This window comes from Lissotriton helveticus, chromosome 3_1 (assembly GCF_964261635.1).
Source record: "Lissotriton helveticus chromosome 3_1, aLisHel1.1, whole genome shotgun sequence".
In the NCBI taxonomy this organism is placed as follows: Eukaryota; Metazoa; Chordata; class Amphibia; order Caudata; family Salamandridae; genus Lissotriton; species Lissotriton helveticus.
The window spans coordinates 287,916,415-287,940,591 of NC_136061.1; the positions used below are offsets into that span (position 1 = coordinate 287,916,415).

The 24,177-nt window shown below is 45.5% G+C and overlaps 1 protein-coding gene across 1 annotated transcript in view; it reads right to left on the reverse strand.

The window, feature by feature from the left end:
- Positions 1-24,177, reverse strand: part of BRIP1 (BRCA1 interacting DNA helicase 1) — a 1,630,984-nt gene that overhangs the window by 1,361,752 nt on the left and 245,055 nt on the right. Inside the window, exon 6 of the mRNA XM_078679817.1 lies at positions 11,802-11,945. Coding sequence (XP_078535943.1) covers positions 11,802-11,945 — 144 coding nt within the window. The remainder of the gene's footprint in view (positions 1-11,801; positions 11,946-24,177) is intronic.

Here is a 24,177-nt window from a genome sequence, read left to right on the forward strand (position 1 = left end):
GCTGTGCGTTACTTCGCGCCAGTCCGGGGCAGTTGAGTTGTGTGTGCCGAGCTTGTTTACGAACAGGAGAAGCTGGTGGGGGAAGCGGAGACGGGAAGAAAGAGAGAAGAAAGCTGAGCAGGGAAGGTTTAGGAAAACAGAGTGGAGGAGTGGGGCTGAAAAGGACGAGAGGTTGCGGTACGGAAGGAAAGGAGGGAGGCATGGTCCGACAGGAGAGGAGGAGAGCGTAAAAAACAAGGCAAGAAGGCAAGAAGAGGGAGAGGGGACATACAGCGAGAGAGAGGAGACAAAAAAGACTGCGGGAGCCCTGGCAATGGGATAGGGTGGAAGAGGGAGGGAAGCAAGAGAGAAGACGCTGAAGACGACTGAGAGGCGTTATTTGGAGGTAGAGCAGGAGGGGTGATTTTGCGAGGCTTCTGGCGGGGGGAGAAAGGAGGGGCAGCGGAATGCGTGCGAGGGGAGGAGAAGTGTGGCAGGCAGATGTGCGGCCTGGTGAGGGGGTGGGAATGCGAGCCTGGTGGGGGCAGGCGGATTAGGGAGATGCTCGTGCTTGTGTGGTCACGTGACCCGCTTTGTGGCCACGTGACCTCACATGCACTGTGAAGAAACTCCAGTGGTTTCACTAGCCGATCAAGCACTATAATTCTCCCCCATTTCCCATTGCTTCGCAATGGTAAAGGACGAGACGTAAAAATGACGGCGCAGGCCCGCTGAGACCCAGCTCTGGATAACAACTTGCTGCAAATGGTGAGGGGGAACTCAGATACACCCACCTTTGCAGCCTCAGAGGTGAGAAAATACCACCGAAAGTAAGCTGAGAGGCTATAATCAAAACGCAGAGCCGCGCACCTGCCAGTTAAGACTGACGCCCTACCTCCTGCACAGCAGGAACGGAGCAGTGAGAGGCGCTGCTCAGGAAATCTGGAGACAGGGCTGTGACGGCGGAGCTTTGAGCGGTGGTGGGACGGCAGGTTCTGGCTGAGGGAGGACCCCCGGGGACTGATGCACCGCTCTGGCCGACAAAAGCGGGGAGTGCAAGAGCATATGCACAACAAATTGAGAGGCGTGTAGTCATAGCCGGGCGTGCCTATAACAGTTCAGCTGCAAGAGGCCCAACATACACTGGAGTGCAGAACGGGAGGCCGAGCCGGGAGCAAAGCTACAGTGCGAGGACCCGATAAAGAACAGGGGAAGGGGAGGAGCCAAGATGGCGACCAGGACGGATGCGTAGGCTCCCGGCTCCGTGACCCTCCGAGCCCCGCACAGCTATCCTGCATATCATCCTGTTATCGCGCTATATTCTGTATTGGGGAAGGAGCGCTGAAATTGATGGCGCGATCCCCGGCTCCCTGCCGGCCCCGAAATCTGAGAAATCCGCAGCGGTAGTTGGCGGCCCTAAAGTCTCTTGAGCCGGGACGTAGGTTGCAGAGCATGGCCGGGCGAAGAGGCAACAACAGCGGCCATATATACAGGGGCGGAGTCGGTCTCCTGGTGCGTAGTGGCCATCGGTCAGGTTGTTGCCGCGGACGCCTTAATTGACCGGCAACGTGGCGATGTACCACCCCCCGGAGCGCTGGCCTGTTGGATACATTCTATGTCTGCGAAGCGCATACTGTGACGACCCCGACGCTGTTTAGGATTCGGACAGGTTTTCACGGGCCGCTCCCGAATTCTCGACTGGCGCCGCTCGGGGCGAGGATGATCGCTGCTCCCACGGGCGCACGACCGGCTCCGCAGATCCTGCCGGAGATGAGACTGTTTCTGTGATACTGAGGTGCCCTCATTGCTGGCGCTACGTGTGGGATCCGACGCTGAGCTGTGTGTTTATTACACGGGCAGAATTGACTTGGCAGTGTGGAGAGAGGCATTCCTCCGATGTGTGACTTGCCCTGTCTTTTGTGTGGTCCATTGGTCTCCGGGGGTATTTACCTGCAGGCTGGGAATTAATGCTTGGAACACCCGACGACCCCCCCCATCCCCAAGATGGCGGTTACGATGCAAGACATCATGGCGGCCCTAGCTGATGTCCGAGTCTCTCTGGATGAGCAGTTCGCAAAGCTGAACACTGCTCTGGATACAGGATTCATTGTGCTCCACCCGACAAGAGCTGTTCCCGCCGGGGCCGACGAGGGGGAAGAGCCCCAGCCAGTAATGCCCTGTGGGCTTGTTGACGCCGTGGTTCAGACGCAACTGGACGTGTTCCCCCCTACATCTTCCCGCGGTCTTGTTCATCATGAGCACAGTAATTGTGTAAGCGGGGCTTGGCGATCTGAAGAAGGTCTCCTGGGGGTCCCCCGGGGTTCACAGTGGCCGATGTCAGACTTATTATTTTTGAACTTTGTGCAGGTGCTTTGGACATCTTGTCGAACAATCTCCGTTGGATGTTGTGAACTGCTGTTGCTTACGGTTGGCTTGGGGAGACAGCCCACCGATTTGTCCTGATTGCCCTTGTTGCTCACGTCGACTACCACGGCGGCTGGCCCGTTGATCTCTGCTGACGTTTTGGATCGAACGGGACAGGGTTGAGATCATGTCCTGGATTGTTAGCCATTGTGTCTTCTCCGGCGTCTATAGGATTAACCCTTTGTCTTTTTTCGTGAGTGCTCAAAACCGCTTTGCAGATTTGTCGATGGTGGGCGGCGGACCTGCTTTGACTTTTTTGACTCTGTGTGCGTCTATCCTGTTTCCCCTTCTTTCGAATTGACTTTGACACTTTCACTGTTTTCGGTTATTATTGTGATGCTGGCGGTTCGGATGGATAGAACCCGTGTGAAAATCGCAACAACTCCTTTGTACTGGACGGGGTCTTCGTGATGGAACGTGAGGGTTTGGGCTGAACTGGACAAGACTTTGATGCAATGTTTCTTTTGTCTTTGCTGGGTTATATCTGTGAGAGCGGGGGCCAGACGTGGTTCTGAGTGTTTGATATTTATGTGTCTGATGTGTTTGGGACGGGATTTGCTGCCTCTGTGGTGCCGGGGATCGGGCGGGATGGTCCTTTTTCTGCTTGCGACTCCCCTACGAAGTGTCTCTTGCTTTGCTATAATTTGCTTAACATTACGGTGCGGGGTGTCTGCTCTTGGCGGGGGGATGGAAGACCGGGAGCTCGTATTGATTTGTTATATTCTCCTCCTCCAACTTTTTCCCTTCCTTGGGGTGTAGCTTAGGTGGCGACAGGCACGCTGCTAATGGGGTTAGGTCGTAGCCATCTGCAGGGGTGTAGGGTGGGGGGTTGTGTTTTTTTTTTTCCTTTGTTATTTTCTATGACCATTCTATTTCCCCTTTCCTTTCTTAACAAGAGCTGTGGCGTATTCTCCTGATTCTTGCTTAACGTATCCGGGTGTCACATGTTTGCTCCTGTACGTCCTGTACTCCTGGTGGGCGGGTGCTTTGATGGTTGCCTGCGGTCATTGCTATCCAATTGTTTTGCTTCTGTTCACACTGCATTTGATTTTTCTGCTGCTTATGACTGTACATTATTTCGTCACTTCATTTGCCCGTCCACAGCTGTGCGGTATTTCGTTTAATGACACCCGATATGTATATTTTTCCTCTTGTGTTATAATAATAAAAAGATTTATAAAAAAAAAAAAAGAACATGGGAGTGCATGTGGCTCTATCCTAAACTATTAGAGACTGTGACAACATATCGGCCTAAGTATAGAGACTGGAGGCTGCTAAAGGGCAGTAGAATAATCTGCTGCAGCGGAATGATGCAGGATCTACAGTGCGTGGATCAGCACTTCAAATACCTGCAACACGCAAGGAGCAGATAACGAGACGAGCAGACCACAGCACCTGATAAAACTTATAAAGAAAGCAAATTGCAAACCTCACAAGGGGTGCCTGACCAGAGCACACTAGCGATGTAACCTGACACAGAGAGTGGGTAGTAGGAGCACAAGGAGATGTGCATTGAATTAGCCCTCGGAGCAGCGCACTGAGCGTCAGAGAGCTCTGCAGAATAGGAAACCTTTACAGTCACATATAATGTGCAATAAAGCGAGAGAAGGGCCCAAATGGGGAAAACAGACAAGACACAGTCCAGGGGCATATTTGAGGCCAAGAAGAGGACACGAGGAACAGGAGAGACTACAAGCGAGTTAGAAACGGAGGAGCACAGCCAACCTACAAGTGCGCTGGAGGCCTTACTGGTCACGATACAACAAAGCTTGCAACCCATAGATGGGAAAATTGATCGCCTGAACCTAAAGATGGATAAGTTGACAGCCAAGATGGACCAACACGCAGCCAGCTTGACGTAAGGGGAGCAAAGAATGTCTACAACTGAAGAGACAGCACAATCACTAAATAAAAAATGCTTCCACATTGAAAAAGTGCTTGTCCTTATCCCAGCCAAAAATGAAGACTTGGAAGCTTGATCCAGAAGAAACAATCCACGCATTACGGGAGTCCTGGAGTCGACGAACACTGGAAAAATGGAAACATATGTCGAGAACATACTGACGGAGATCTTTGCCGGCGAGTCCCGGTCACAAATGGTGGTGGTAGACGGTGCCCATCAGTCCCTGGCACAGAGACACCCTCTTGGAGTGTCACCGCAACCCATCACTGCAAGACTTTTAAACTACAGAGGACAGGGACACAGCTTTGCACGTAGCCCAGGAAATAAATCATCAAGTGAACATAATATCCTTCTTTCCGGACATCAAGATGATGGTACAGGTGGCGAGGAAAGAATACCTGCCAGTAAAAAAGCGCCTACAAAAAGCAAAGATAACCTATGCTATGTTTTACCGGGCAAGGCTGAAGATAGCATTGAAGGGGAAAGAAAAGGTCTTTCAAACACCTTGAGTGGCTATGGAATAGGTTGATACGCTTGCTTTGAAAGACAGAGACAGGAGGCGACAATCTGATGAAGATTAAGAGACTCATGGCAGATCCAATAGGAGAAAATAGCTTGGATTTGTTCTGCGCATGAACTAAGTGCAAAATACCAAACTGCATGACAAGACAAGGTGTCCAACAAGGTGGCAGTGACTAAACCAGGTAGCAGTGAGAGCAACCAAGGCTGATATGAACACCTGTAATGTGTGCATGCATGGTCGAGAAATTGAAATGCTGAAAGTAATCCTGCTAAATGTAGTTATATAGGAGTCAACGTTCTGAGCATGTATTAAGCTTGCTGAGTTACTGGGATGCATTATATGAATAGCATACTGTCTCATGCAACCCCCACTGCGTCCAAGAGGTGTGACTGTAGCTGCCCCTTGGGTGGGTGTAACCCAAAATTGTTCAAAGTTTGATGGCACTCATTAGAAGTGCTAAGTTAATGAATTTGCCATGTGTAGCTGTAGATATGTTGCATAGGGAGACCTTTGGCATGATTGGGATGCTAAAGTGAGTTTAGGGGGGTTGTTATATTTTAATGGTAATTGCCGAAATGCACGCAAAATGAACAAATATGTTATATGTATTACGGACAAGATGAGCTCAGGATGTATGCACACCACTGATATATAAATGAAAAGCTCCCAATGGCCAGAGCATTTCTCAATGATCACCTGTAATGTTTGGGGAAAAAACGACCCCTGAAAAACGAGACAGGTGTTAGCCTACTTAGATAGACACCACATAAAAATAGCTCTGCTACAAGAAACCCACCTAGAGAGAGACCTAATTGTGACCTTAGAGGCAGCCTGTGATAGATCAACCGAGACAATGGGACACAACAGGCAGGCAGTGAAGGTGATGCTAGAAGGCATGGAGGAGTTCCACATAGTGGATATGTGGTGACTACACATTCCAAGTGAACGAGAAGGCACATACATATTGATTGTGCATGCTAACTGGTCCAGACTGGACTATTGGCTGTTGACTGGTGAGGCTAGTAACTGGGTGAGGTCCAACACCTTGCCAGGACATTATCAGACCACAAACCAGTGACGCTGACCGTTTATGTCCCCACATATATGCCCAGGGAATACATATGGATGTTTAACACCGCATCCTTGCTAGACCAAACAAATAAGGAAACTATTTGGGAGGCATAAAAGAAGAATATTTTGAGATAAATAAGGGTTCCGTGGTAGGTGCATTATCCTTTGGAAAGCCTTTAAGGCAACCATAAGGGGTGTATGCATCAGCACTAGTGCAGGTATCTTAAAGGATCTGCATGCACAACTGCAGAAATTAGAAATTACACTTAAACAACTGGAAGCAGAATATGAACGCATGCATCGAACAGATATACTAGCCAATATTAGAAACCACCTCACTGTCAGGACTTGCACTGAGCCCTGTCCTGTTTTTCAAGGATCTGAGTGGGTGTCGGTCAGCCTTGGTGATCAGAAGCACTAGCGCCGGCATGTTGCCCACGTAGATCACCGGAAGGTATTTGTGCGCGCGTACGCCCCTGCGGCGCTGCAGAGTATTCTATGTGATGGAGTCTGGCAGAGGTTCGCTTGGCGTCTGTAACTTTGCTGTTGTTTTGGAGCCCCAGCGCGGAGCTCATCTGTCAGAGCCCCGATGCGGGGACTCATTCTTGGAGTTCCGGTGAGGAGCTCAACTGTCGGAGCCCCGGTATGGGACTCGGTCCTGGAACCCTGGTGAAGGAACAAATCAGAGTCTGGTAAGGGTGCGGCTGCACCGCAAATGTTACCTGCTCTGTTTTTTGTTCTGTTCTCAGCGAGAGCACGAGTATATACATTTGGGTCTACTCTCGGGAAAAGGCATCCCATACGTACTTGTGTTGTTTGTGATTCTTGATGGGCTTCGCCTTTTGAAACCATTGCACTAGCTGTTCCTCCTCGTTGGTGAGACACACGTCTGTGGTCCCTTGCGAGTTGTAGGGATACCAGTGCGGGATGTAAGGCGTGAGTGGTACATTTCTCATACAGACTACTTACTGGATACGTACATTGCAAGCAGGCGCTGGTGAAGTGCGAGTTCCCTCACGTTGGAGAGTTAAAGGCATCCTTTGACTCATGCTGAGGGTAACTTCTCCGTTGCCCATAAACATTTCTATTGGAACCCGGCTGGGTGAGAGTGTACATACTTACGATATTTTACAAAGCACTGCTAAGACACTACTCTACACGTTACACCATTGAATGTATTACCTCTACTCAAGATATGGGGTCTCACTAACTTTAATTTTGTATTGTGTATTTTACTTGTAGGGGACTGTGGTTGAGCCAGGTTTGGTCTCTTACATCCTCTGTGAAGCAAGACCCGATGGGAGCAAGGGTATGTGCACATTCACTTACTGTTTGAGAGAGGGAGATGATGTTGCAATACTAATAGAGAGGCACACACAGGTGTTATGTATAACAGTGTGACATCTTCTTTTCTGTAGAGCCAAGTATTGAATTGTACCTTGTTTCAACTGGGTCTTATACTTACCAGCCTTCCGGTATTGGAAGGTTCATGTTGAGTTGGATCAACTAGACGGAGCGCTTAACTATTTTCCTTTACAGGTAGATTCTATTTTTGTGTTCCTATTAAGTTATACAGCAGGGAGGAGAGTAGTCTGTTAGTCTATGTTAATTGATTACTTTGATTTCGTGTCATTTCAGGTCTCCTTCCCAGCTGTTCCCTCCCTTTCCTTGTTCTATCGCTTCACTGATCTGCACTAGAACAGCACTCAGACTTGGAGCTATCGAGAGGCGAGCATCGTTCCAATCCAGAGGAGTTGAGGAGCCCGACACTCACACAATACAATGAATTTGCAGAAAGCAAATTGAAATACCTGACGCACCGGCACGTAGCAAGGGCATATGGGGAGGGCAGCAGACCTGGCTGTACGTTAGCCAATAAGTTACGCTCGGAGGCAAAATACAAGCTATTTTAAAAATAACGAATGACAAAGGTGAGGATTACTATGTAATAAAGGGAATACTTAAAACATTTGAAGAGGCTTGTGAATCCTTTTATTTCAAGGAACAAAGGTCCTAAGCAAATAATAATGTACACAAAATAATTAGAATATAACCAACGATGGGTTACTCTAGCCATCCAGTGTCCAGCCGGACAATGGAGTTTTATTTTTACAATAGAGAAAATAAAGTCAGAAATACTTTGAACAGCATAAATAGTGAGGCACAAGCCTGTACCTTTAAAGAACCGGGAAGTGTGGGGGAATGGGGTAACAATACAGACAATCGAACCAAAACAGAAATACAGGCAAAGACTTTGAGCTTTGGCCACCTGCATTCAGTGTTAAATAACAGCAAGTTTTGACCAAAAATAGATACCACAACAGTTAAGCACAATGGACATTTGTGGTTCTATTTAGAAATGTTGACGATTCGATCCATTGCTCATGGTAAACTGGGATCATCATCAGGACTAGAAAATAACATTTGCCTGGTTCAGAACATGTTTGTGCCAGTCGGCAGAAGTATCAAAAATTGAGATTGTGAATTCGAAATAGCCGGAATAAGATCGCCACTGCTCTGTAAGTAGCGATAACAACATGAATGGTTGTCCTGGAGGTAATGGAGGGAGAGGGTGGCCGCCGCTCTCCTCAGTACGCTCCTGTATCCAAGGTTGGGGATTGTTTGAGTGCCGTACCGGATTAGGTATAGGGCTTGCTCCTTAGGGTTGCGTGATGGCTGGAATCAGGAGACAGCAGCGATGTGCCGTTAGGTTCCTGGCATGATAGCAGGTACTGTGAATCCTTTTATGCATCCCGAGAGACGGCGAGGGCTCCAGAGATAGAGGAATATCCAGAGGATATTACAATCACGTGGCTCTTGGAGGGGCAGAGATAGAACCTGACACAACAGGTCACTATAGAAAAGGTACAGGAAGCTATAAGGGCCCTGCCAAATGGAAAAGTGCCAGGACAAGATTGGTTCACGAGTGAATTCTATAAGGAATATGGGGACCTGGTGGGCCGTACATCTTGGAAATCTCAGATCCTGCTGCCTAGGCTAAGAGAGGCTATGATAGTGGCGCTCTTAAAAAAGGACAAGCACCATGATGAATTCAATTCCTATTGCCCACTTTCGCTCATCAACACAGACGCTAACATTTTATCAAAGATTTTGACCACTGGGCTTCAACCTCTTCTGCAACCTATAATTTTGCTGGATCAATCAGGCTTCATCCCCGCACGCTCCACTTTGCACAATTTACGAACGATATTCGCATTCAGCGTTAGTGGAACCCCTAGTTGCAGGCAGAGGCTGTGATACTCGATGTAACGACTTGCATTGTAATGTACTGCGATGTAACAACGCGGTCGTTGTAACAACCGTATTGTAATCGCATGCGTTGTAACGCATGCAATGTAATGGCTGTTTCCCACGGACGATATGGTGATGTATACATACGCCACCCCAAAACCAATCTATCACCCGATTTGAGAGAGTACATTACATTTCGGAGACAATCAGGCCTTAGTATACATTGGGGTAAATCCACAATACGTCCCCTAACAAGTGCCACCGACCCTCTCCACTAGGAATACCAGCGATGACCCGGTAAAATACCTGGGTATATGGAGACATAGGGATCGATACGTGGTGGTAAGAGAAAGTTACGGTGCAGCGATAGAGAAATTGGAAAATCAAATAGAAAGGTGGAACATAATGACGCTCTTCAATGGGTGATAGGATAGCCATCATGAAGATGGTCGTTCTTCCTAAATTTTTATAGCTCTTTAACAATATCCCAATTATGAGGCTGTCCTATTTTTTTTTTTAAATACGCACCCACATAATAAGCCTAGCCTGGGCAGCAACACAGAATTGAAGGAGCCACAGTGACGTTGCCGTATAAAGCCGTATAAAGCCGGGTAGCTTTGCGGAATCTGACCGATATTTATACTTTGTGTGCGCCCAAGGTCAATATGCACACTACTGGTTGCACCATCCGCAATACATGCCGCACCTGGCAGTGGGGATAGAGGATGCACTCCCTGTTCCTATGAGTAGCATACTGTCACTCCGACATAGAGACATGCCACTCACAGAGATCAACACACTTCAGTGTACGGTGGCGGCATACCATGGGGGCACACCATGGGGGCAAGTGCGCATAAGCTTCCAATGTACACACCGACTTTGCCACTGGAATGCGACCCAGATATTTCAGTGACCCAAGAAAGAGGGAGCTAAAACATAGCTAAAACAGGTAGGTTTAGTAACAATGGGTAACTTATACCCAGAGGGCAAGTTTCAGGTTGCAGCAGACATGGTATATATTAGTAATGAGACACCATTGTTCAAATTCACCTATTGCTGACTTTGAGCGGCAATTAAAGTGTTATACCCCTCATTTCCAGAGGAGCCACCAACATTGACCACCGAGCAAACTCTGATCACTGACCCGACTACCAAGCACACGGTTACAAGACTGTACAGAGCAATGCAAACAGATAATACACAGATTGAGAGTATGGCACGTGAGCGATGGAACCAAGCGCTAGAAGTGCCCTTGACAAATGAAGAATGTGAGTTTTGCTGTGCTCTGACAGAGATGCTGGCTCCCAATGACAACTGAAGAATCATACATTACAAATATCTACCCCAGATGTACTACACCCCTTCACAGTTATACAGATTTGGGCTGCAGGAAGACACGCAGTGGCATAGGAGTGGGAGAACAGATGCAGATTTTCTACATCTGGCGTGGAGATGTCACCCGGTGCAAAAATTCTGGGAGGAAGTGATTGGCGCTCTACGTTCCATGATGGAATGTTATGTGGAGTGTTCGGCACAAGCATGCCCATTAGGAATGCTTAAAATGATTCAACCACAGCAGCGTAAATTCATAGCGGTGGCCTTACTGTGAGCCAAAAGAAGAGTGGCAATGCACTGGGAGAGTAAGGCAGAGTCTGTACATAGAAGGTGGATAGTGGATATGATGTATTGCAGAGACACACTGAAGACATATGAGGAGGAGCTTCCAGTCACATCGCAGCCCAGAGATATCTGGAGCCCGCTAACGGCGTATCGACTGGAACATCCTGAGACTATGGACACTATTCAGGGGGACTGTTAATGAGAGAAAGGTACAATGATTATTTGTAGCCACTGGTGGAAGACTGGGGAATGAGACATGGTATTTGTACTGTATATCAGGATATAAAAAATGTGGCGCAACCTCTGTTTGTAATTGAGAATACCTAATATATTTTTTTTAAGTAAGGAACTCATTAAACATGGAAGGTGTTTTGTGAAAAGAATATTTTTCTGTCAGGAAACAAAAAACAATTTACTGTGTCATTGAAGGCATCACGTAAAGGTGTTGTTTGAAGGTTTAGTAGGTTTTCCAGTAGAACAAAACCTTAAGTTTCTCCAGCCCTTTCAGGCTGCAGTCTTATAATGACGATTCCCTAAAGGAGAACTACTTTATTTTAGGCTCTCATGAGGAAATATCTACTTTAAATTCTGTGGTGGACCAGAGCTGCCCGCCACCATTCAGTCCTTTGAGTTCCACTTCCATTCCAGCAGTTACCTGGCACCTACCATGCACAGTGGCACAGGCACCGTGTGCCACCACTTAGACCAGCCTATAAGAGAATCTGATATGGCCTCATGGAAGCAGGCAGTAGCATTTCTTTGTCCGCGTTTAAGATATGCATTTTCTCCCAGGGCCCTTGAACGAAATGTAAAAAGGTCCAGAAGAGGGTGGCTGTGTTTTTTCAATGGCACCTAACAACTTAGGTGCTTTGCCATGCATGTGCCCAAATTTCAATAAGGACTACAAAACAAAAGCATCATATAGCCCAAAAATCCATACAGTAGCTTTGTGGCAATACGTCAGACTAACAGGCAGGAGATCCATGATCTAAATGTCTTCACTTCTGAAGTAACAGAAGAGTTACTTACCATTTTTGGGGTGTAAGGAGTGGGAGGTTCTGACTGAAAGTGAAAACTGAATCCTCTTGGTGGCTGCGCAGCCATGTCCGAAACACAGCCATCGTCATCATCAATGAATTGAACTCCCTTATCAAGGCAGCGCCGTTTCCTCCCCTGAAGGAGACAAAAACAACAGTACATTGAGGACAGAATCAATTTTCAATGAAAAACAACAGTGGCAATGCCAGTGGTAAGACCTTTCAAATAATCGTGTTACGTGAGGTTAAAGCAGGTACAGTGCATGCCAGTCCAATGGGCCACTCTGGGCCTTCTAGGAGCCAGTGCGTGGCGGGGTGTATTGGAGCGTACGCCAGGGAGGACCAAGGTTACAATGCCATGTGCAGCTGCAGTCGGGGTAGCTCAGTGACTGGCATTAGCAATGAGGATATTTTGCCATTGTTATCTTCGTGCTATAGCAGCCCCCTTTACTGATCGCTATCATCTATGGTTAAGACTTGGTGGCTTCTCATTATCAGTGCGTTAGTAACTCCCCACATGAATCCCAACCCGTACTGGGAGATACTCAGTATTTATGCTGGAATTTTACTGATTCCCATTACCAAAGCCAGTACCACAGTGATTTCCAACACTACCACTACATTCAATGTCAATTCCACACAGTGCTCTCGACTAATATTGCCTTGACGTCCATTTCCTATAAGAAACTTTATAGCATCAGTCTGAAATACCTAAAGTATGAAACCTCGGAGTGAGGGATTCCCAAATTCTGTGAACTTGCTTTGCACAAATGATGCACTGGTTCTATTCATACAATAAGAATAAACCAACATAGTAAATCGGTCAAAGTCATTAGGGCAGTGTTTCCAATATTTTTCCTATAAAGGAAACCCAAATATATTTTTACATTTAATGAGGAACCCCTACCTAGGAAACATTTTATAGGACACAAAACATTGATAACCCAGGGCACAATTCAATTACTTCTAAATTACTGTCACAAAAGTGTATTTGTCAAGAGCTGTTGTCTGTATATATTCATTGAAAAAATACAGGTAAAGGATAATTATGGTTCAGTGAACACACAACTGAAAAGCCATAACATTTAGCGAATAGCACTTGTGACAACGCATGTGTTTTCTATGCATGCCATTACAACGCAAGTTGTTACGACGACGCGTTGTTACATCGCATGGCAACACAACGCAAGTCAGTACAATGACTTGCTAAAGGGGGGGGAGGCTGGAGTTTGGAATAGTATAATTGACTATTCCAACTTCAGTGTGTGCAAATCCAACACTGTCTTCCCTCTACAGCAAGTTGTTGTAACGACTTGCGTTGTAATGGCATGCGATGTGACAATGAGTAGTTGTAACGAGTTGTGTTGTAATGGCATGCGATATATCACATGCGTTGTAAACAATGTTTCCCCATTTAGCTAAGGTATGCAACACACAATGCACACTATAACTCACGTCCCTAGTCACGTGTCCTCCTTAGTTGGATTCCTTTTTATTTATCGCATGCCATTAGTAAAGTGTTGTACTAAGCATGGTGGGGCATTAGTTATAGTGTGCATTGCACGTTGCAGACCATAAAAGGCAAATTTCAGTTTTTTTTCGATTTTGTGTTTGCGGAGTCACAACTAACTTTTTTAATTGTGTGTTAAGTTCCTCTAGGTTTATGATATACTGCATTCACCAACCATGCACCCATTGCGAGCAGAAATAAGCCTTTGACAAGGACCAGCGCTCAAGCCTGGCAACCCCACTATATAAGGCCTTCGGCTGTGACCAGCAGGGGATGGCCACAGGTCCTCACCTTTTTACCCTCCCTTTTAACTTTGTCTCCCTCCACCAATGCACATGCAACCTGATGTTCTTGCACTGGTGTTAATTTGCTAACTCTTTATGCAAATTCATCAAACAGCAAAAGTTATAATTGAATAAAACATTTATTGCTCCCGTTTATCTTTGCCACCTTCCCGCTGACAGACCTGAGACTTACAGAATGGAGAGACGCTCCAGCCACCATCCAACAAAACCCTCCAACCTTAATTGCTACTTATGGAGCCGCAGGATAAGTTTGCCTGAATCCATTCCATGGCAGAAGCAAAGTAGATTCTGATGAAAAGACTAGATAGATAACTCCAGATATCACACTAACACTGATAAATGTCTGCCAAATGTTGTGCAGGTTCATCAAATAGGGCCACATTTATTAGCCAGAGAACGCCTCAAAGCCATGGTCTCTGTCGAATTTTGAGCAGCTCCATCAAACCGTGCCAAAGTTATTTGCAAATCAAAAAATGTTTTGACCCACACATTTAACTTCCCACACCCCTGAACTGGATCTACAAGTAACCTGAAATACCTGCACTGGGCGTAACTTGCTATGGGCCTACCGGACTTCATGCTGATTCATCGCAGAGTACCAAAGTTATTAGCAAATCATCATTTTGTTTACCCTCTTAACTCTTCACTGCCCTCTTGATGAAATGGCACTCAACTTAACATATTTGTAGAAACCTAATTCTTCTAAACTTCTGGCAAATAATGTTCAGATTTGTAGGACAGTGCAAAAGTTATTAGCAATGGAACACTGTATTGTCCCTCGTTGATAAATCTGCACACATTTGAAAATACCAAGAGTATGTTTAACATGCTATATGTGTGCCACGTTTTATGTAGATTTGTCAAAAGGTGCAAACGTTATACATAAATGAAGAAATGCTGTTTCAACTGTCAAGATCTACAACTTTGTTACCCTTTCAAGCCAACAGCGCCGTTTTCAACCTCAAAACGTACCGGACTGATTTACATCAAACAACAAATAAATCACTTTCTGAGTAAAGCTTTTTAATCATACCAAGTATGGTGTAAATCTTTTGAGCAGTTTTGAGCTGTAGGGGTAAGCCAAATGATCATGGGAAAACACTATTTCTTTTACACTCCCCCTTCTTCTCCGGCAGGGAATTGTAGGAAAATAGGTATGCGGGACCTTAGCTGCATAAGCTAAGAGTGTGATACATTTGGCGCAGATGTGTCCATGAGGACTAAGGTTATTGGCAAATCACAAAATGCATTTTTAATGTAACGTGTGGCAGAAGCATAAATAAACAGCAGTGATTGCTACTTTGTAATATATATATATATATATATATATGTATATATATATATATATATATATATTTATAATGCTTCAGTATTTCTTACATGTAAAAAGACGTTTATATATATATATATATATATATATATATATATATATATATATATATATATATATATATATATATATATATAAAAACTGAAGAAGTTTTCCTGTTTTATTTTTATATGTATCTATTCTGTCATTCCTTAAAATTTTAAATGTGAAATTAAAAAACAACCACTAATTTGGTATAACAGGAATTAAAACTACGGAAAGACAACAAATCTACAATTTAGTTAATGACTCTTTAGAACATTAAGCACCTCTCCTGAAATCAAGCCTAACAATAATGTATTCTGCGCATCAATATTGGAGCTTCATAGAAATGTACTGTCTGCTCAAGTGTGACCTGGCTGCCCAATTATTACTCAAATAAAGAAAAAGTAACTTTTCAAACAATAGAGCAGCAGAAAGATTGAAAAAAAGACTAGAAACACAGATAATTCTGGGAAAGAGTCAGCAGGCGAAAGGGATTCTCAGAACCTGACCTGAATAATACGGTCACTGTTTCCAGGAAGACAGTGGTCACTCTGATCCTTTACTAACAGTGACACAGGGCTTACCCTTCTGTCACCCCAGGTAAGGCGGCTCCATAACAACATGACACAAACCCAGGCCCAACACAACGAAACGTAAGCTTTCGATGGATGTTTGGAATTCTTTGCAGTATTTCAAAATGATCTTTTTTTATTTATTATTCCACCATTTCCTGTACAATTCGAGGACGAGTTTATCACTCAATGCCCGCCAGAGGGTAAGATGCATGATTTACCTGTTGGTCTCATTCAAGAAATTGCTCATTTCGCATATGTCCACAACACTGTTATCTGACTTGCACTCATATTCAAATGAGCTGAGCTCTTCTCAAGTGCCACATCAGCCCATTCTCATTGCCCCCACTCATGTGCTGGAATCTTCTCAAGTGCCACATCAGCCCCTTCTCATAGTTCCCACCAGTGACCTGGGCTCTTCTAAAGTGCCACATCAGCCCCTTCTCATAGTTCCCACCAGTGACCTGGGCTCTTCTAAAGTGCCACATCAGCCCCTTCTCATTTGCCCCACCAGTGAGCTGGGCTCTTCTAAATTGCCACATCAGCCCCTTCTCATTGCCCCCACTCATGTGCTGGAATCTTCTCAAGTGCCTCATCAGCCCCTTCTCATTGCCCCACCAGTGCAGCATCAGCCCTTGAGAAGAGCACAGCCTAGAACCTCAGGAGTAAGAAGCTGCATGATCCTTGCTGGCGCGAGAACTGCGCTTTAAATTGTACTGAAAGATTGGATTAGTTCGTAAAATGTTTTACATTTTAAAACTGTTAGAATTGCTAGAATTGTTACCTGCTAACATAACTCCTTTCTGCACGAACCACCGTTAGTGGGAATCAAGGGGGGGGAACTAGTGACACACTAATCTGCCCGCCATCTTGGAAGTTAGCGCTCCAGTCGCTCTAATCACCAGGGCTATATTAAGCCCGATGACGCGTCCGCGCAGCGGGCGCGCCGCATCAGGAAATTTATGGTACAGCTTTAACCTACTCAATTCTTTTAATTCACCCTTAGACCCCGAATGTCTCCACTCTATTGCTCCCGATCGGTGGAACTATAGATGCAAACACTGTTCCCATAATTTCCAGGACCTTGGTTCAACTAACCTGAATGCAGCTAAACCCCATCACATTTTTAAGTTACTCTTATTGAATTGTCGTTCGTTACCAAAACACTCAGTGGAAATAACCCTGCTTCTCTTGGAGGAAAGTCCAGATGTCCTGTTTCTAACGGAAACCTGGCTGAATACGGCCTCTGACCCTGATATAGCACACATAGCTACACAATACAGAGACTAGACCGAATCCCTAATAAAGGGGGTTGAATAGCCATTATTTCAAAGAATTATATTATTTGCAGAATCCTGGGGATTCCTTTCTCAAACTGTAAAAACCTTCAGTTCTCGATAGCACTCACTCCTATGCTAACCATTTCAGGAATGTTGATTTATCGCCCCTCCGGGACCCATAGGGCAATTCTGTGACTCAGTCACAGACACTGTCTCTAAATTAGAAAACTCTTCTGCTAATTTCACTATTCTTGGCAATTTTAATATTCATTTTGATGACACAAATTGCAAGCTTGCAACTGAATTGATTTCTGTCTTAGCAGCCCTACAGCTAACTCAAAGTACAATCAGCAACGCACCTAAAAGGACATCTTTTGGCCCCATTTTCTCAGGTCTAAAGGAGCTAGCCTGCCAATCACCAATACCCGTCCCTTGGTCGGACCACTCTCTCATCCCTTTTTTATGGTCCCCTGCTCACGCCATTCCCCCAACTCGATTAGTTCAAACTATGTCCCAATGTTGGTCAAAACTCCCACTGGACTCTTGGATTGCAACTTTAGAAAAATCTAAGCCTGTCTCTATCTCGGATCCGATTGTGGCTAATACAAATTTTGACAGTTGGATTAACACCTCCTTGGACTCAGTTCTTCCTAGAACCATTATTAAGCTACACAAATGTTCTAACAAAGCAGCTTGGTACACTCCAAAGCTCAGAGAATTGAAACAACTGTGTAAGACAGCAGAGAGAGGCTGGAGAAGGAATTTCTCCCTACACAAAAAGCAGGAATATAAAGACGCCATCAAAACCTATAAAATGGAAATCAGAAACTCTCAAGCTCTCTACGATGAGAAGACTATAGCCTCCTCGGTTAACTCCTCTCGGGAAACCTTTAGAATTGTTAAGAAACTATTGAATGTTCCATCCCTCCCTGACTCCTCTACCACATCTGACCAGCGTTGCAACGAAATGGCAGAATTTTTTCATAATAAAATTCAAAACATCTACGAATGTTTCTCCCCCACTGAAGACCTCAATTCTTTCCATCAGGATAAGCCTCACATAGAAGGCAAGGAAACAAGCTTAGCTGCCTTTCCCGCAATGGATTACAGCTGTCGGTTAGCGACATTCGGTCGAGTAAAAAGCGGATCACCCAATGACCCTGCCCCACTTAGTATTCTTAAGCAGGTAGCCGAGACAGTGGGCCCGGTCATTCTAGATGTGGTTAATTCTTCTATAGTGTCCGGAGTAGTTCCACCTCTCTGGAAAAAAGCTATGGTTAGAGCTCTCCTGAAGAAACCCACTCTAGACCCTGACTGTCTGGTCAACTATCGTCCGATTTCCCTTCTCCCTGGAATTAGTAAAATCCTGGAGAAATATGTAAACATCACTCTCTCTGCTTACTTAGAATCCAACCATCTCCTTCAGCCAACCCAAACAGGATTTCGTCCCGGCCACGCCACAGAGACGGCACTCCTAGCTGTCCTGGAAGAATCAAGAAAAATCCTTGACTCTGGAGGATCATCTGCTGTGATCTTACTAGACCTAGGCGCGGCTTTCGATACGGTGAAACACCGTATCTTGATCGACCGACTTAGAAGTCTGGGGGTGACTGGAACAGCATTATCCTGGCTGAGGTCATTCTTCCAAGTATTTGAGGGTGAAACTAAGTCCTGGCCTCTCTCATGTGGAGTCCCTCAGGGCTCCTACCTTAGGCCAACGCTTTTTAATGCATACATGGCCCCACTGGCAGAGATCACACAGCCTTTTGGAGCAAATATTGTAACATACGCTGATGACACTTTTCTAGTGGTTTCACTCAACCAGTCCGATACATCAACATCTTGTCTCCGTACTTGTCTTGAACAAGTGGCCAAATGGATGCATCATTCCCATTTGACGTTAAACGGAGACAAGACAGAGCTTATGCTCCTTGGTAATCCTTCCCTCTTTAAACCAATGGAGATGTGGCCGATGGTAATGGGACCAGCGCCTGCCCCTAAAGCAAATATAAAGAGTTTGGGGTTCTGGTTGGACTCAGACCTTACCCTCAAAGTCCAAGTCAGAAAGGTGGTTGCCTTCTGCTTCAACTTGCTTAGAATGCTTCGTACAGTGCTGCCCCTACTTACTTTCCAGGCTAGGAAAATGGCTGTCCAAGCACTCATTCTGTCACGGTTGGACATTAGCAATGCACTTTACTTGGGCGCCCCAGAGATGGTACTTTCTAGGCTTCAAATGATACAGAACTGTGCGGGAAGAACCCTTATGGGAACTCCCTTCCAACAGTCTGCTAAACCTGCCTTAAAATCCTTACACTGGCTCCCCATTCGGGAGAGAATCCGTTTCAAAGCACTTTGTATCGCTCACAAACTGCTTGGAGGGAACGGACTAAAGATTATCTCCCCATTAGTCAAACCTTATCAAGCCAATAGGCCCCTAAGATCGGACGAACTACACTTGGCTCTTGTACCAAGGATCAGAAGAACTAGCAGGCCAGGGCGGCTTTTTTCTTATAATACCGCCAAGCTTTGGAACCCACTCCCTCTCCAGTTACGGAAAGAAACCAATCATTTGACCTTTCGGAAGCTGCTGAAAACCTGGCTCTTCCACAGATAAGCTTCATCTGCCTCTTCCTACTTCCAGCGCTGGGATGTCCATGGGTAGCCATGCGCTCTATAAATGCCTCTTCTATTCTATTCTATTCTATTCCTTCTCATTACCCCCATGCATGTGCTGAAATCTTCTCAAATGCCACATCAGCCCCTTCTCATTGGCCCCACTCATAATCTGGGCTCTTCTTAAGTGCCACATCAGCCCCATCTCATTTGCCCCACCAGTGAGCTGGGCTCTTTTCAAGTGCCACATCAGCCCCTTCTCATTGGCCCCACTCATAATCTGGGCTCTTCTTAAGTGCCACATCAGCCCCTTCTCATTGCCCCACCAGTGAGCTGGGCTCTTCTCAAGTGCCACACCAGCCCCTTCTCATTTACACTACTCATTTACTGGCCCCCTACATAGAGAAATTCAGATGCAAAACACACCACCCGGCCGAGGAATCTGCTTGGCTTTGTGAGCTGTACCCATGGCAGTGGATGGATACAGACAGCAATCAGTACTGTAGTTTTAGAAGAGGTAGATTAATAGTTTTAGAAATCAGCACAGCAAAGCTGCATATTACTGCACAAATGAATTATTAAGCAATAAGCAAGCCTTTTTGTGGGTATTATAGTTAGAATGCCCCTTCCGGAAATGTGTGCTGTCCCTCTACGATGGTGGCTTAGCAGATATTAAATCATATTAGTGGGTGAGCCAAATCACAACGATTACTGATTGAATTTTCAAGGACAGAGAACTCCTGTGTGTTATTTTTTAACTGGAATGTATTGAGAAGTTGGTCTATTTAATTTGCTGTGTGCCTCGCTGCCGCGTTCTGATCTCCCTCCACTTACTTTGACACTGCTGTCGTGCTGACATCTAGCACTTTTTTTTCCTCCAGTTTTCAAACATATTTTTATTGGCATTTTGAATTTACAGTGACTTTGCGCATCAAATTACGGTTTGTCAGATCACTTATTTTGTAGTTATACCATAATGTTTTGCTATTCACATAGTATTTAGTCAAGTTTCCTGCCACTAGTGAGGTTTTTCAACATAGAATTTCTAAATATAACTGGGGTGTAAAACTGGGGGAGTGTTCATGGAGTTCTGGGTACGGATGTCGAATGAAGCCTTAGGGTGGTATGTGCCTCGATTGATGGTGGTTCCACGTGTTTCCAGGGGCGAGGGGGGAAGCCATGGTCGGTCCAGCTCTGGGGTCTGGCCTTCAATTAGGGCGTATTACGTGGTACCAATACAAAACGACTTTAGGTGTGCGCTGCGAGAGGGGATCTGGTGCACGTGTTTGTGGTCTGTACGTGCGATTGTGTGTCTCGTGGTGTGTGGGGGTCCTCCTCTGGGTCATCATGGGGTAGTGGTTGTTTGAATTGATTCAGTAGAATAGCCCATTCCAATGATATGGGTTGTTACGCATCCCTTTCACCTCTTCCTCTCGTAATGTTTCTTCTTCCGCCATTGCCCATTTGTGTACTGCCCCTACCCATGCTGCGATCGGAGAGCCTGTGGGGGGTCACCAGTGCATGGCTATGTTCCATTTGGCTAGTAAAATGGCCAACAAGGTAAATCTGAGGGGCACTTTGTGTTGTTTCCTCTTCCGATAAATACCCAGTGCACAGGCTTCACAAGTGTTCAGATATGTGAGCCCAGTAAGATCCCTGAGTGACTTGTGAATGTGTTGCCAATATGGTTCTAGTGTGGGACATATGATAAAAATCTGCTGCTTGTAAGTGGCTTCTGGGACATAGAAACTGGGTGTCAGGGTAAAATCTTTGGAGGCGCGCTGGTGTCAGATAAACTCTGTGTAGAATATAGAATTGTATATTTTTGAAACGCGCATTTCGAGACACCTTCTTGGGGTGTTCGAGAGCCCTCTCCCATTCTTTCTCATGTAGCGAGCGACCTAGTTTGTCTTCCCAGGTGGCCCGCACGGTCTCTAGTGGCCTGTACTTGAGTTCCGTAATGGCTTTATAGGGTCATGTGACCAGGTGTCGACCCACTACCATATGTAAAATTGTGTGTATGACCGGGTGTGTGGCTGTTTCCCCTGTCGAGAGGTCATGGAATTGTCGATAGTTTGCGAGGTGTTGACGGTGTAGTAGAAACTGGCCAGCGGGGAGATCGTAGTCATCTATCAGTCGTTGGAATGGCCTAAGCCAGTGGTTCCCAAACTTTTTCGACCTGTGGCTCACTTGACCTAATTGGCAGTTGGCCGTGGCTCCCCATCATGTCACTTTTTTTTTTTACCGGTGGTAGGATGCATGCCCGACCTCGTTAGTATTTCCAATTTTCTCCCTGAAATTAAGTGGGATGAAGCCGATGAGGTATTACAATCATATTTGTAACAAAATAAAAAGATAAGTTGTTTAATAAAAACTTTAGTTGGTTAAGTGAGAAACGATACAATATTAATTTGCCAAATATGTTTCCATGACTTGACAACCTTTTTTAACCACACATAATGAAGAGTCCAGACATAAGAGCTGAGTCAGTCAAGTGAGTGTAGACTCTGGTCACAGGACTAGAGCAGACAGGTGACTGCAGACACTGGTCACTGAACTAGAACAGTCAGGGACTGCAGACTCTGTGCATCCAGAACTAGAGCAGTCAGGAACTGCAGACTCTGGTCACTGAACTAGAATAGTCAGGGAATGCAGACTCTGTGCATCCAGAACTAGAGCAGTCAGCAACTTCAGACACTGGTTACTGAACTAGAACAGTCAGGGACTGCAGACTCTGTGCATCCAGAACTAGAGCAGTCAGGTGACTGCAGACTCTGGTCTCTGTCACGTGTATCACAAGTTGATCATGAAATGTTCTCAATCTTGTTTAGTGTAGCGCCACCTAAACACACACAGTAGGAGTGCTTTAATAAGGAAAGTGGTTTAGGAAACACCAAGATTTTTTGAAGATATGCATCTTCTACCAGGTATGTCCCCCTTCATCTTGCACTCTGGTCATTTGCTCTGTCTGTAGTGTAAAAAACGGGCCCTCTCCTGTAATTACCTCAAGCTGTCTACTTTACCAACACTTTGCATTTCATCTTCAATCTGCAACTTATCACATTGATATTTTCCTGGCTCTATAGTTGGCTTTGATGCATATCCCTCTATTTGCCACCTTAAAAGCTTCTGACTCGAGTCTATCCTGAAGTTGGAGGGCATTCCCATGTTCTGTGTAAAGTACTTTTTTTAAATTTCTTTTGTGTTTCAAAATACTGGGTAACAGAAGGAGAAAAGTATTCAGGTGAAATGAAAATCACTCCTTGCCAGGGCTCATTCCAATTCAAACAGCTACTTACTACATCTTTTCTTAAATTAGTATATTCTGTTTTGTGTGAGACATGCTCCTACTGTTTACCCCACCTTCGCTCACTATCTGGGACTCTATGGAATCCCCTTGCTCAAGGAAAAGTTTGAGTTTAGCATCTAAAATCATTCTCTGATCCTCATTAAGGAAGTGTTTTTCTCTGCGCTTTTTAGGAGCAGTTAGTTCCTCATCATTTAAATTTTACAAAATTCTTTAGCATTTCCTTGTGCTATGCAGGGCTAATTAATAGCTAAAAATCCGAAGTGACAGCCATTATTAAAAGTACCATCAGTCTTTAAGCATGAATATAAATCGAAGAAATAATTCTAAATAAGGCATATCCCATATATTCTTTTTTCCTCTAAATAAGGTCCCGTCTAGATGTTTGTTGTAACAAAATTATACTCTTCCTGACAGTGCCTTGGTGTGAGATCGTACATAAGGTTTGAAATGCTAATTTTATTTGGGAGGCCTTACTAACAGAGAGAAATATCCAGAGGGAAGAAGGGGGAACTCCTTTCACTGAGGCTGAGAAGGAAACGGGGTTACGTTATTTATTGTAATAATAATAATATGCTTCGTGCCTGGCCTTGGCTGAGGGTCAGACTGGGGCTGGAAAACTAGGCTGCACGGAAAACTAATCCAGGCTGCACGAACAAAGAATGGGAACAGCAGCCAGCATAATTACAGGGGCTTGGCCGGTCACAAGTTTTTCATGGCCCCTTTTTTTTTTTAGTAGTATTCTAATGTGCAACCAACCTGTATAGATTGTGCAGGGTCCTCAGAGACGCAGCAAAACACGGGCAGCAGTAATGCTGGACAGTCTGCTGTGCATAAATGGAGGCTACTTGAAAGCACCTCGTAAACGCGGCGGCGTTGCGCTCTTGGGCCAAAGTGATTACAGATTGCACAGGTGGCATTTGTAACACCTCCTGCGCCGCAGGCGGCTGGATGTTAAATATGATTCACTTGCTGCCTTCAAGCAGATCAGTCATTTGCGAGCATTCTCACAATTACATTAGAAGCTTCCTTAGTTCCCCCACAGACTATCTTTCACACATCGTGCGCGGCGCCCCTGGCTACTCCCAACGGCGCACTGGGGTGCCGCGGCGCACAGTTTGGGAACCACTGGCCTAAGCTGTCCATCTTCAAATAGCGACTCCATCTCAGTGATGCCACAGTCTGTCCATGTATGTAACAGTGAGATGTGTAATAGTGTTCGTGCTTGGGCCATCCGACCAGTGGAAAAAGGGGGGAGTATGGCGGTCTCCCTTTGCATGCACTTGCGTGCAACTGTTACTTGTAGGGGATATGTACGTCTTAGTTCGGTGCCAGGCAATAGAAGACGACGAAGTTCTGGAATGAGCACTGGGCCAGTCGCGGTGTATGTCTCCCCTATGTGTCTGCCTGCCATCCAGTAGGAGAGC